General features: G+C 46.3%; 3 protein-coding genes across 11 annotated transcripts in view; 1 reads left to right on the top strand and 2 right to left on the bottom strand.

The window, feature by feature from the left end:
* Positions 1-14,614, top strand: part of KISS1R (KISS1 receptor) — a 285,361-nt gene that overhangs the window by 110,084 nt on the left and 160,663 nt on the right. The window lies entirely within an intron of this gene.
* Positions 3,127-6,027, bottom strand: UQCR11 (ubiquinol-cytochrome c reductase, complex III subunit XI). Its single transcript, XM_082206829.1, has 3 exons — positions 5,891-6,027; positions 4,360-4,508; positions 3,127-3,301 (listed from the first exon to the last, which is right to left on the bottom strand). The coding sequence occupies exons 1-2, from the start codon at positions 5,938-5,940 to the stop codon at positions 4,388-4,390; spliced, it is 171 nt and encodes a 56-aa protein (XP_082062955.1). The 5' UTR covers positions 5,941-6,027; the 3' UTR covers positions 3,127-3,301; positions 4,360-4,387.
* TCF3 (transcription factor 3) overlaps positions 10,225-14,614 on the bottom strand; it is an 83,318-nt gene continuing 78,928 nt past the window's right edge. For all 9 annotated transcript variants that reach the window (XM_082206397.1, XM_082206399.1, XM_082206400.1 and 6 more), the window contains exons 19-20: positions 14,454-14,598; positions 10,225-14,155 (exon numbers count right to left, since the gene is read on the bottom strand). In XM_082206397.1, the coding sequence (XP_082062523.1) occupies positions 14,456-14,598 (143 nt within the window). In that variant the 3' untranslated portion in view covers positions 10,225-14,155; positions 14,454-14,455. The remainder of the gene's footprint in view (positions 14,156-14,453; positions 14,599-14,614) is intronic.

Genomic DNA, 14,614 nt, shown 5'->3' with positions numbered 1-14,614 from the left:
CTACCCCTAAATGTTGCAATAGCAGCAGAAATGCAACTCAGAATGTGAAAGAAAGAAAGAAAAAGGCTTTCTGGGACTCTTTTTACAGTGCTACTCAAAAGTAATGCTCAAAAAAGACGTGCAGAGAGTCAGCTCTGTGGAACTTACTTCCAAGTAGACGTGCTTATTCTGAGTGCTCTGCCAGTGCATAAATTGTACGCGTTGCAATTTAGGAATAATTTGCCCTTAGCATGATGGAATCACTCTAAATTATGTATGGAAATGCTCCAAAACAGGAAAATTGTCTTTTTTTAAATTAAAAAATAAATAAATTAAAAAGCTTCCGTGATGGGACAGTGGTGTACCCCCACATCTCGCCTAGCGACCCCCAAATTTGCAAAAGCGCCGCCCACAACTTGGCAGAGGAAGACGTAACAAACTCCATTTAAAGGACGTCCTGGCAAAAGAATAATGGGAACTAGTTTCTTTGTGTGTGTGTGTGTTTCCTTTTTCGTTGATGCTTTATTGACAATCTTAAATAACAAATATAGTGCACACCTTCTTGAATCAGCAAAAATATAAACCGTACGAACAAAAACCATATGCCAGCAATGTTCTATATCCATACAGAAATTAAACTTAATTTATATTTTTATCTCTTATTTTCTTATCTGTTTGCTAACGTAAATTAAAAGAATGTTTTAATTTCAGTTGTTTTATACCTGGTGCTAGCTAGCCACCCTGAGCCCGGTCTTGGCTGGGGTACAAATAAAAATTATTATTATTATTATTATTATTATTAGTGTTTGAGGCTCCTAGGCCCACAAAAAGCAGATATTTTTTGCACACCTGTCTGTGCAAAGCAGGTGATAAATGCACCTAAAGGGCCGATGGCTTGAGAACCCCATTTTGCACACCTTGCTCCCCTAAATCTGCCTCTGGGTGGGAAAATGTCTCCCCAAACATTGCTGCCTTAGAGCTTCCTGGCCATGCTGGGTGCAGGGGCTGATGGGAATTGTAGTCTTCCGCTGCTTTTGAGGCCCCCAAGAGATTTCTCATCAATTCTGGATTAACCAATTTACGCGTGTCGGTTCCGATTAACCAAATTTACGCTCTCGGGTTCTTAAAATGTGATTTGAAGCAAGAAAAGATGGCCACTTGCTGTCGTCCTGCGGAACAGGTCAAATGCCACACTAGGATTGATTTTCCCGGTAATAATAATAATAATAATAATAATAATAATAATAATAATAATTTATTACTTATACCCCGCCCATCTGGCTGAGTCTCCCCAGCCACTCGCCTGGCTTTAAATTCAACCCAAACCCCAAAATTTCAGGGCTTGAAATCCGCCCGGCGCATTTCGCACCCAGCTCGCAGCCCACCTTGAGACCCGACGTCTCCGCCACCCGGAGTTGGCCTGCCTGGTGGATCCGGGCCGTTTTCACGCACTCGCCAATACACACCTTGTAGGATGCTACCCGCGGTATTTTTATGGGGGCAAATTCCAGGAAGCAAAAAGTCCTGTTGGGAAATAAGGCTTTGGAGCAGGGGTCAGCCGACTTTTTCAGCAGGGGGCCGATCCACCGCCCCTCGGACTTTGTGGGGGGCCGGACTCCATTTTGTAAAAAAATATGAATGAATTCCTACGCCCCACAAATAACCCAGAGATGCATTTTAAATAAAAGGGCACATTCTACTCATGTAAAAACAAGCTGATTCCTGGACCGTCCGTGGGCCGGATTGAGAAGGCGATGGGGCTGGATTCGGCCCCCGGGACTAAGTTTGCCTACCCATTATTTACACCTACTGTAGTATTATTTCATGTTAGAGCAAGTTTCTAGAGACTAGATTATGAGTCTTTGTAAATTGTGTTTCTAAAGGACTTTTTGCTATTGCCAAATGCCAATGTGTTTGCATGATTCAGTTTGTTATGAATAAAAAATCATGTTAAGTTGGAGCTTAATAATTATTTCACTATGAATATACTTCTTAATTGTATTTCACTGTTAATATACTTCTTGATTGTATTGACGTTCAACAATGACTTGGATAAAATACATATTTTGTGGTGTGCAAACGGCCTGTTAGGTCCGTAAATGACCATAGAGCATCTATTCAAAAACAGCGGCAATTTGTTGTTGACAAAGGACAGCCGGACATAGAAAGGGCCCCATGACCTTCAGGAGCTGAGGGCCGCATCAAACCTCAATCCGGCCCTGGCCCTTCTGCATGGAGGCGGAAGGATCGACCCCCCCCCCCCACTTTGACGGAAAAATGCATTTTAAATGAAAGCAGGCGTTCTACTCATGCAAAAACACCAGGCAGGCCCCACAAATAACCCAGAGGTGCATTTTAAATAAAAGGATTACTCATGTAAAAAACACGCTGATTCCCGGACCGTCTGCGGCCGGATTAAGAAGGCGACTGGGCTGGATGCAGCCCTTGGGCCTTAGTTTGCCCCTCCACGCTTTAGAGCAGACGTCTTGCCCCAAAATGGCAACCTTCCGTTTTGGCGACCGCAATCCTGTTTTAAAGAGTCATTATATATATCTGAGTTCCTAACGCCGTGGATCCAGGATTGTGACGCTTCACGGATATCGTGGAAGCAGCAACGGCGCATTTAAGGCATCATAAACAGACATGGGTTCCTGCAAAAAGAAAACTGGGAACTGCAGTTGTTAGAAGACCTTTATTCCCCCCAACAGAACTACGATTTCTGGAATATAACTCCTTTGGAAACTCCAGCTCTGTGAGGGGAATGGGGGTCTCCTAACAGCCCCTTTCAAACTACAATTCCCAGGATTTTGGGGGACAAAAGCCTCGATTCCGCTGAGGGGAACGGGGGTCTCCTAACAGCCCTTTGCAAACTACAGTTCCCAGGACATTTGGAGGGCAAAAGCCTTGATAATTCCGCTTCAGATGTAAAGGGCAGATGGGACCTAAATTCCTGAAATTCTGATGGGAGGAAAAGGGTTGCACACCCCAGTCGGAAACGTAAAACAGGCAACCGCATCGTGGCAATTTCGAACCCCAGACCTGTGCGCAAAAAAGGCTCCCGCATCAACCAACGTGTGAGATTATTGAGCCGCGATTTCTGCGACATTTGACTCTGCAGGGAAGCAAAACGTCTACAAAAACAGCACATTTCCCCGTGCGCTAAAAGAGGCTTTATTCATCGTGCCATTATCGGCGCATCATCCGCCCGTTCGGCGAGAGGAAAAAGGAAGGTTTCGGCAGCGCTGGGAAGTTTGAAGGATTCACAGTTTTGAAGTGCCAGCAGGCAGAAAAAGGAAGCTTCTCCGAGACCAAACGGGTTGCTCTGCAAAGAAAGGGAAAAGGAGAACAATTAAAGGACGTCGCAAAAACATCTGGTGCTTTGCAGGAATCGCTCAGACAATGAGGACAGCCGAAGCAGATTTGGCACAGTGTTCAAAATTAGCATTTTGCACCTCGCTATCGGGTGGCGCTGTGGGTTAAACCACAGAGCCTAGGACTTGCAGATCAGAAGGTCGGCGGTTCGAATCAAGCAGTGACGGGGTGAGCTCCCGTTGCTCGGCCCCTGCTCCTGCCAACCTAGCAGTTTGAAAGCACGTCAAAGTGCAAGTAGATAAATAGGTACCGCTCCGACGGGAAGGTAAACGGCGTTTCCATGCGCTGCTCTGGTTGCGCAATGAAAGCAGCAATCCCTCTTGCTGTTCTGGCTTCTGGGATAGCTGCACAGCCTGCATTCGCTCCATAAGACGCACACACATTTCCCCTTACTTTTTAGGAGGGGAAAAGTCAGTCTTATAGAGCAAAAAATACGGTAATAATAATAAATTTAATTTATACCCCGCCCTCCCTGGCCAAGACCGGGCTCAGGGCGGCTAACACCAAATATAAAAACAATTGATTGAAATATAGCTTTAAAAACAAGACTAAAATCTAACATTAAAACGCAGAAGGGGAGTCGTTCCCGGCGCTGCAGAACCCCATTTGCAGGGACTCTTCCCAGTCCCAAGGTGGGGGCCGGGATACCGTATTTTTTGCTCTATAAGACTCACTTTTCCCCTCCTAAAAAGTAAGGGGAAGTGTGTGTGCGTCTTACGGAGCGAATGCAGGCTGCGCGGCTATCCCAGAAGCCAGAACAGCAAGAGGGATCGCTGCTTTCGCTGCGCAGAGATCCCTCTTGCTGTTCTGGCTTCTGAGATTCAGAATATTTTTTTTCTTGTTTTACTCCTCCAGAAACCAGGTGCGTCTTGTGGTCTGGTGCATCTTATAGAGCGAAAAATAAGGTATTTGCCAAGGGGAGTCGTGCTCCCCCCCAAAAAAACCGATTCCAAAGCACGAGAGTCGTGGCCGCAAGAAGCCCAGATTCGTTATCCCAAGAGGACCCACCTTCTTGCGGAGAAGGGCTTGTTTCCGCTCAGTCGTCCTTCTTAAACTTGCCGTTGATCCAAGGCACGTAGTCGAGGATCAGTCTCCAGTCCGTGGCCCAGACCAGCCCCACAGCGCCCACGGTGCCCCATGTGCCCAACGTAGGCACCCTGCGGGAAGGAGAGAGAACAGAAGGGGCGCTCGCGTACCTCTGGGCATGTTTGAGGAGGAAGCATTGAGCTTTCGGAACCGTAGGGGTGTTGGGAGGGACCCCCAAAGGTTATCCATCCCAACCCCACCAGCAATCTTGGCCAAAGCATCCCTGACACCTAACCTCTGTTTAGAAAGCCTCCAAGGAGGAGGAGTAGTAGTAATTTATTATTTCTACCCCGCCCATCTGGCTATGTTTCCCCAGCCACTCTGGGCAGCTTCCAACAGAAGATTAAAAATACATTATAATCTGCTATGCACGCACAGGGTCTTGGGTTCAAATTCCGGCATCATCATCATCATCTATTATTTCAACCCTGCCCATCTGGCTATGTTTCCCCAGCCACTCTGGGCGGCTTCCAACAAAAGATTAAAAATACATTAAAACATCAGTCATTGAAAGCTTCCCTAAACAGGGCTGCCTTCAGATGTCTTTTAAAAGTCAGATAGTTGTTTATCTCCTTGGCATCTGATGGGAGGGCGCCACCACCGAGAAGGCCCTCTGCCTGGTTCCCTGTAACCTCAATTCTCGCAGGGAGGGAACCGCCAGAAGGCCCTTGGGAGATGGACGCCGGTGTCCGGGCAGAACGATGGGGGTGGAGACGCTCCTTCAGATATACTGGGCCGCCAGTAGTGCAAGTAGATAAACAGGTACCACTCCGGCGGGAAGCAGTTTGAAAGCACCTCAAAGTGCAAGTAGATAAATAGGTACCACTCTGGCGGGAAGGTAAATGGCGTTTCCGTGCGCTGCTCTGGTTCGCCAGAAGTGGCTTAGTCCTGCTGGCCACATGACCCGGAAGCTGGACGCCGGCTCCCTCGGCCAGTAAAGCGAGATGAGCGCCACAACCCCAGAGTCGGCCGCGACTGGACCTAATGGTCAGGGGTTACCTTTACCCTATCCTTTACTACCTGCCCTGCCCCACCACCCTGCTTTGGGGAATTCTAAGGAACCCTCTTCCAAAGCTGACCACGGTTGCTTTCCTGTGGCAGTGAGTTCCGCAGGTTAACTGGGTGGGGAAAAAATGTCATTTCTGGCCCTGAATTTCCCAGGAAGCCTGTCCACGTGTCAATCAATCAATCAATCAATCAATCCCAGCAAGCCTGTCCACCTGTCAATCAATCAATCAATCCCAGCAAGCCTGTCCACCTGTCAATCAATCAATCAATCCCAGCAAGCCTGTCCACCTGTCAATCAATCAATCAAAGTAGGGGGCTTAATTTTGGAAGTGGGGGGTGGGTTTAAATTTTTTTGGGGGGTGACCCCCGCCCTTTTGGAGCAGGGCTGGGCGGGGCCAAAGCGAGGCCCCGCCCCTCCCCCCCACGCCTCCCCCCCCCCACTCACCAGTTGCGCAGGAGCTGCCCGTAACGGGGACCCATGAATTTGCTCAGCATCCTTCCTCGCCCCCCCGGCTCTGGCGCCTTTCCGCCTGGAAGGTCACCTCTCCCTCGCGCCTGCGCACTACCGCCCCTTTAACCCCCGGCGTGCGTGCGTGCGTGCCTTCCTTCCGCCCCGCTGTTACGTCAGCGCGTGCGCGGCGTCGCCTGTTCCGCCCCTCGTACATAATATAGACTTGAAGAAGAGTCGCCAACGCGCCGCCGGATTGCGAGCTTGCTTCTTTTCACGCGCCATAGAACTGAATCCAGCGCCATCTAGCGGCCAAAGCTGGCACAAGTCCTAGGCAAGGACGCAGTGTAGTCCATTATTATTATTATTATTATTATTATTATTATTATTATTATTATTATTGGCCTATGATGAAACACCACCAATGGAGCTTTATTGCATTTATTTATTTCTGCATTTATTCGTTGCTATTTTTTCCATTAACATTTTATTAAGTTTTATCAATGGAAAAGTTCAGAAAAATACAAAATTACAAAATACAAAAATACAAACATTAAACACTAAAAAGAAGAAGAAGAAACACATATAAAAGAAAACAAAACTCTTTCTTGATTTCTCATCTTTCGTTAACTTATTTTCCTGACTTCCTCAATGCATTTATTCGTTGTTGTTATTAATATCAGCCTATGATAGAACATCTCAAATACAGCTGCTGCTATAATAATAACAATAATTAATAATAAACAAACTTATTATTATCGTGCATGCACACAAACGGCTCATCCCAATAATTAACTTAGTTGGTCTCTAAGGTGCTACTGGAAGGGATTTTTTAATTTTTATTTATTTATTTTGTTTTGTTCCGACTATGGCAGACCAACACAGCTACCTACCTGTAAATAATAATAATAATAATAATAATAATAATAATAATAATAATAATAATATGATCATCATCATTTGCCTAGTTTCTGGCCCAACGGATGTAGTGCCAGTATTTACCCATGTTGCCTTTGATTTTGTCATTTGCGATAACGTGATTTTATTGTTTAGTCGTTTAGTGGTGTCCGACTCTTCCTGACCCCCTGGACCAGAGCACGCCAGGCACTCTTGTCTTCCACTGCCTCCCGCAGTTTGGTCAAACTCATGCTTGTCGCTTCGAGAACACTGTCCCACCATCTCATCCTCCGTCGTCCCCTTCTCCTTGCGCCCTCCATCTTTCCCAACATCAGGGTCTTTTCCAGGGAGTCTTCTCTTCTCCTGAGGTGGCCAAAGTCTTGGAGCCTCAGCTTCAGGATCTGTCCTTCCAGTGAGCGCTCAGGGCTGATTTCCCTAAGAATGGAGAGGTTGGATCTTCTTGCAGTCCATGGGACTCTCAAGAGTCTCCTCCATCACCAGAATTCAAAAGCATCCGTTCTTCGGCCATCAGTCTTCTTTATGGTCCAGCTCTCACTTCCGTACATCACGACTGGGGATAACATGATAGAACATCACAAATACAGCATCAGCATCATCAACATCATCATCAAATAATATAATAAACCGAAATCAAATCAAATTAAAGCAAAGCATGCTAGGAATATATTAGCATTCTTGGAGTGCCTACATGAGCCATGGACTTTCAGACTCTGCCTGCAATAATAACAATAATTATAATTATAAGATTTATTATTATACTGCCCTATTCCCCAAGGTCTCAGGGCGGTTCACAAGATAAAACCACAATGGCGATTCATTGACATTGTCTGGGGATTGTTGATGAATCCCAGGCAAAAATCTCCAAAAACCAAATGCCCCAAATCTGGTATTCCTTTGATCTGAATGTTAGACGCTTTTAAGTATTTCTAAAATGCAAAAATATACGTTTGCCGCCTGCTTTTTAGTGAATGGGAGAGAGAGAACACACGAAAAAACATATATACTGTATCTATATATATATTTTAAAATCAACCTCGCAAGAAGACTGTAGGCACGCGACTCTAACTGAAAGAAGATCTATGGTCAAGCATTGCCCGCTTTGCTTTAACGCGCCTGCGCGGCGCCGACTTTCTGCCTCATTCCAGTGCCCTCCTCGTCGAAGGTCCCCCGCCGAGTTGTTTTGTTTTCAAGGCGAGCGGGGAATGCGCTGTCTACTGCAGTGCCTGATTAATATATAATATTAATATATGATATAATAATGTTGAATTTCAGCTATAACCGGCCAGAGGGGCTGGGGCCACAACCTGAAACTCCTTAAAGCAGCATTAAGGGCAGCAAAACTTAACAAAATGCCTGCAAAAGTAATGCACCAGGCATAATTTCCAAAGTTTTTGAGTTTTCAAAGCAATGAGAGCAGCCAGGATCCCACCAGCCATTTCAAAAGCTCCACATTTGTAAATCCCACCAAATGAACTTGTGCAAAGTTAATTTAAATATATATTGGTGCAATACACACACACACACCTTGTGAAGCTGGGACCCTATTTAATTTAATTTAAATATTTAATTTAATTTAAATATTCAATGTAATATTTAAATTAAATAGTGGCTTAGCTGCACAAGGTTAAGTGCAACTGGTGAACTTTGCACAAGTGCATTTGGTGCGATTTACAAATGTGAAGTTTTTGAAATTCCCGGTGGGATCCTGGGCTGCTCTCATTGCTTTGAAAACTCAAAAGCCTATTTGGGAATTATGCCTGATGCATTAGTTTCCCAGGCGTTTTGTTAAGTGTTGCTGCCCTTAATACTGCTTTAAGGAGTTTTGAGGTTGTGGCCCCATTTTAGGTAAAGCTAAAGGGACCCCTGACCATTAGGTCCAGTCGTGGCCGACTCTGGGGTTGTGGCGTTCATCTCGCTTTACTGGCTGAGGGAGCCGGCGTACAGCTTCCGGGTCATGTGGCCAGCAGGACTAAGCCGCTTCTGGCAAACCAGAGCAGCGCACGGAAATGTCGTTTACCTTCCCGCTGGAGCTGTACCTATTTATCTACTTGCACTGGTGTGCTTTCGAACTGCTAGGTTGGCAGGAGCAGGGACCGAGCAACGGGAGCTCACCCCGTCGTGGGGATTCGAACCACCGACCTTCTGATCGGCAAGCCCAAGAGGCTCCGTGGCTTAACCCACAGCGCCACCCGCGTCCCTTCCAACCCCATGTTACACCCCCCCCAACTACATCACGGTTACATCATGAAAGGGGAGGTCTGGTGGCCGTAATCTGACCATCCTGGACCCTGACCCATGGTTCCCCTTGCCCTCCACCAAACACCCATCAAGTGGAACAAAAGAGATATTTACATTTCCCTGTTTCCCAGCCAAGTTCATCACACCCTTTTGTCTTCATCTGGGTTTGTTATTTCTGGCATGGCTACCTGTCTGGCACTCAAGTATCAGGATGCCAGGGATTATCACTCAGGCAGAGGGGCTGCTGAGGAGCTGAGCTCACCTGTCTATAGGAATTTCTGAAGTTTTCCCAGTGAGCCAGTACATAGGAACATTGATCAGTCAATTCTGACATTTGGCATCGTGCAGCAAAGGCCCTTTGCATAGATAGGAAGAAACTGTGATGAAGTGTTTTGTGGGGACAAATCACAAAAGTCACAAATGCGATTGTGCTGGTTTTGGTGGTGGGCTGCATGTGCGTGATATCTGTTGGAGGGGCAACCCCCCAAAAAACCTATACATAAATTCCTGCAACAGTGGGAAATTGCCTTTATTCCAAATAGGATCCCTCGCAAGAAAAGTCGACAGCTATGGGTGGGAACCGTTTATCCTAGAACAAGCTGCCAGTTTCAAATGGGATATCTTTCAGGAAAAGAATGTCTATGAGTTAATCCCGGGAACTTCTGCATTTAATAGGCTTTGCTCCCAGGTAAATGGGAGTCAGGGCTGTAGCTCTCAAAAATCTCTTAAAATACAGATTCTTTCACAGACAAAAGGAAGTCCTCCTTCTTGAGTTGCCAAATAATGTCCTGGATTAAAGGGGCGAAAATAGAGTCCGGGGGATATTCGGAAAATTGGCAAAATGAGCTTTTTTCATTTTTAAGGAAACGCAAAGTTCTTCAGTTTGCTAAACTCAGCTTTGCTGAAAAAAAAGTGATTGCAAACAACTTTGAAACAACATTTTGCCAATTTAACAGGCTGCTTTCACCAGTTAAAATTCCAGACGCGTGGCAAACCCTAGATAAAAACTCCCCAAAACATGATCTACTCAGGAGTAATTCCTATTGAGTTCAGTAAGTGGCATCTAGGATGGCAGCCTTTTATTCCCACCTAAAAAAATTAAAGCAAGAACATGACGTTCGCGTCAAGGTCAGGAAGGAAAGGGGGGAGCGAGAGAACCAGGAAAAATAAAGCAATTTTAGTACAAGGTAGAACCTTTATTACAATTTTTTCATTGATAGGTATACAACATCCGAGAGACAGATACGGGGAGGGGGGGGGGGGAAGGTAATATTGTTATAAAATGTCAAATTTATTGCTACATTACTGTTATATACAGGACAGTTCTCAAAATTCTACTTTTAAAAAAGTTAAGGATTATTTAAAAATTCCAAATAATCCAGCCAGCTGTGTGTGTTTTTTTTTCTTGACACTTGTATAAAATTATTATTATTATTTTTTAAAAAAATGAACACAATCCATATCTTGAGGCACTCGGAAACACAATTTAAACCCCCCCCCCCCGTGCTACCCCAACCCCAACCGCCCGATCCCAGAAATTTGTGATTTCAGTCCAAAAATGTGGGTCCGTCCCCTCTATTCTGTCTTGCCCTCCCCACCCACCAAATACTCTTTTTCTTTCCATTTTCCTCCTCCTCCTCCTCTTTTTTTTAAACGGGGGTTAGGCATATATATATATTTATACCATATATATATCTTTCAAAACTATAATGTGTATCTGATTTAATAACAAGGATTCTCAGCCACTTACGTACAGCTGGATTTTACAATGTAGGCAGCAAAAAGAGGGGGATAAAACAACACCCGCTCCCCAAATCCAAATTTCAGCTAGGCATGACTTAAAACCGCCCCCCCTTGTCCATTAAAAGAGAGTTTCGTCGAGTCCATTCATTTCCCATTAAGACTTAAGTCATGGCTAACTGTACCTGGATCGGGGCCACTCACCCCTCCCGCCCCCCCATGAAAAAGCAAGGATCCATTTTATCTTTTTTTTTTAATATATATATAAAAATCCCCAATAGCAACAAAGAGAGAGAGAGAGAAAGAGCCCCAAAAACAATCTAAAAGGATACACAGCCTCGCCCATCCCACCTAAAAAAATATAGCTTAACGGGAACCAAGGTAAAATTTGTTCTCTGCAGTGCGCAAGCCTCTTTTTTTAAACAAAAAGTTAAGATTCCCCCCCCCACGGTGCTGTTTCTCCGAAAACGCTCCCCACCCGGCACGAAAAATTTAAAAAATATGGGGTTTTTGTCCCCCCCCCTCCTGTTTCGTTTCGTTTCGCTGGTTGTCCCTTTCTTAAATTTCCTAACCCCCGCAACAAAAATAAATATCCCAAGATCATTTGGGACATATCTATATTACAAACTTTAAGAAAGAAAAGAAGAAAAAGAGAAAAAAAAAACAGTTTCAAACCCGTTTTTAAGCTATCGTAGCGAGACCTAAATGTAGAGGGCGCTTGGGGGGTTGCAAGGAATGGGGAGGGGGGGCACGCGACGCAGGGAAAGAGGGGCTGCTTCTCCGGCCAAAGGATCTCTGAGCGCAACTCGTGGAAATGGCAGGATTCCTTTTTTAGATAGTTAAAACCGGTCTGAAACTGGTTTAAGAGTTTGTAGTGTAGACACGCCCCGGCCGAAAAGGCGAGCTTCTCTCTCCCCCCCCCCCGGCCTTTCCCCGAACGGAACAAAAGCACAATAAAAACAGAACCAAATTGTTCAAACAAAATACAACTTTGAAAAGGAAGGGAGGAGGAGAACGTGTTTGGATCCGGTGGACTGGAAACTTTTTTTCCCTGGGGGGGGGGCGTTTGAACTGGAAAAGGGAGTTGCGGCGACTCTCTTTTAGAGAGAGATTTAGTCAGGGTGGGGTGGCAACGAGGAGACGCCAAAAGTTATCCTGTCCTCGGCTCCTGCAAAGTTGCTTTGACCCAGGCCGACCCCAGAAAACACCCCCTCCCCAAAAAAACTCCCAGTTTGGCACAGAACCGCCAACCGGTTCTGCCAGAAATTAGATTTGCAATGGGAGATGAACCAAGCTGGGTGATGGGTGGAAAAGGGGGGGGGACCGTGGCTGAGCGGCGGGTGGCACGGGGACAACCGCATCGCAAAAACGGGTGCCCTGTCCCCATCTTAGCAAGGACCTTTTCCCACTGCCCTACCGAGGACTTCCCCCCGTCTCTGCTGGTAAAGCGCCCCCCCGGATGCCACGCTCTCTGCCGTCGGAGTTGTGTGAATGTGTGTGTTTCTAGCGGGATTTGCCCCAAGTCAACTCTCCGGGATATTCGAAACCTCCGAGGTCGCAGCACCCATGGGAGAGTCTCCAAAGACCTGCCACCCCCCGGAGGGCAAATTTGGGAGGACGAGCTACCAGGACAAGTCAACGCACCCTCCCGAAATCCGGCGGCGATCTCCTCTCGCCGGAAACAGCAGCCTTTCCGGAAAGTTGCTTTCCGTCCGCAAACTGGCAGGGGACCGGAAGTATTCGCCCCAACGGCCAGCAGCTGTTCCTCCAGAGCTCATAAAATGCAAAGCGGGTCCGTCTTCGGTTTGAAGTCCTGCGATTGGCCTTTGGGGGCTCGACTGTCTCTGGCTTGGAAACCTTAGCGTCTCGCGCACGCACCCCGCATCCCACCGCAAAATCTCGCCGTCTCGCCTTTTCCTCGTTGCGGCTCGTTTGTTCTTCGTTCTGCCTCCGGCAGTTCTTTTTAACATTTTAAAAAAATCGCGCCCAACCTCCCTCCTTTTTCGTTTGTTCCAGGCCGGTTTTGCTCAGGGGCTTGTTTCGAAAAATGGAGAATGAATCGGTGGGAACGTGAGCCGGTCCTCCAATCGCCACCCCGCCTTTCAAAGACGGCGCTCTCTTCCAAAGTCCTCCGCTTTCCGCTGTCTTGAGATCCACGTCTTCCGTAAAGAGGACTTCGCGTTCCTTGTAGTGTCTTTGCTTTCCATTAAAGGGGGACCACAGATGGCGTTTTTTTGGGGGGGTGAGGTTTACGATGGAAGCAAAGGGCACAATATAAGACTTTTTGAGAATCGTGCGGGATGGAGGAAACTCTTCTGAATCGCTTTGCCATCTCCCCCCCCCCACCATCCCCTTTCAAAATTCGACAGAGACGATTATCAATACACCCTTCGCCATGGAAGCTCGTAGCCAAATGAACCTGCCTATTTCAATTCACGCTTGTGACATTTTCGCAACACTCTCACCGTCCATGTCTCTCTCTCCCCCCCCCAATTCCATCCTCGAATTCAGTTTCCGTTTTTATGTTTCGTTTTCAAACATCCAGTCCTCTTAATACAAACTTTTAATATTTCTGGTTGATCTTAATTCTTTAAAAAATAATATGCAACATTAACTATAGAAACAGCAGCAGAGAAAAGAGATAGGGGGAGGGGGCAGAAATAAAAAGCGGTTCGATGGGGGGGGGAACAAATCTCTTCGTCTTTTTTTTTTTACACGTCTTTTTCCCTCCCCGTCGTTGCTTACAAAACATATACGCAAAAGAAGCTAAAAAAACAACCCAAAACGAAACAACAAAACCCCCCCAGCTCCACAAAAGGCATTACTATGTTTGTTCTACGTTTAAAAAAAATTATTGTAACTAATGTTCTCTTTTTTAAAAAAAGAAAGAAAGAAAGAAAATAAAAATAAAATGCGTAGGCACAATTTCTTTTTTTCTTTTTGCTGGCCTTATGTGAACACAAGCCATTTGTAATGTTACACATCCCCGCAAACAACAACCCCCCCACACGAAATTCGGTAACTGAAGGATATGCACTGAAAGTTCGAGAATATAGACTTAAGGCAATCTTTGCTGTTGATTTTTTTCCCCGTTTTGATAAAACTTGTTGCTTTTCCTTTCCTTTAGAGAGAGAGAGAGAGAGAGAAAGAAAGAGAAAAGTTCCTTCTAGCACGCTGAACTTTTCTCTGCCCGTTTCCCCCCCTCCTCCAAAAAAGGACCGCACGTCGGTATTTGAAACAGGACTACAGTTTCTGGTGCGGACAGGCGGTGGTTGTCGGGGAATGGAGGAGAGGGGGATGTGTGAGAGATCCAGCTTTCTCTTCTTCCTACAGACGTCTGCTTGCAGGGCGAAGAAAAGAAATCACCTGCGGGGAGGGAGAGAGAGAAAGGGTGAGAAGAGACACGGTGCAAAAGTCCGGAGGTTCGTCGAGCAAAAACACAAGTCTCAAAAGCGACATCCTCAAACTCCACCATCCTAGGCCGCGTCTGACCCAGCCCTGAATCGCTTAGCCCAGGGGTCAGCAAACTTTTCCAGCAGAGAGCCGGTCCACTGTCCCTCAGACCTTGTGGCGGGGGCCGGAGTAGATTTTGGAAAAATAATAATGAACGGATTCCTGCTGCTCCCAAGTAAAGACCCAGAACAGGTGCAGAGAGAGAGAGTACCTTTACATGTGCCCGACGGGATTGTGCCCATCTCCTAGACCTGGATGAGATGCCGAGAGCGCCATTTGAGGGTCCCCGACGACGCCAGACACTTTCTCCTCTTCACGGCGCTTTAGGCAGGCTGCTTTTGGGTTCAGGTTACGTTCTGAGATGAGAGGAGA

The sequence above is a fragment of the Podarcis vaucheri genome (assembly GCF_965113315.1).
Source record: "Podarcis vaucheri genome assembly, chromosome: 18".
Classification (NCBI taxonomy): domain Eukaryota; kingdom Metazoa; phylum Chordata; class Lepidosauria; order Squamata; family Lacertidae; genus Podarcis; species Podarcis vaucheri.
The sequence above is the reverse complement of the archived record's forward strand: the minus strand, read 5'-3'. Positions and strand labels throughout refer to the sequence as shown.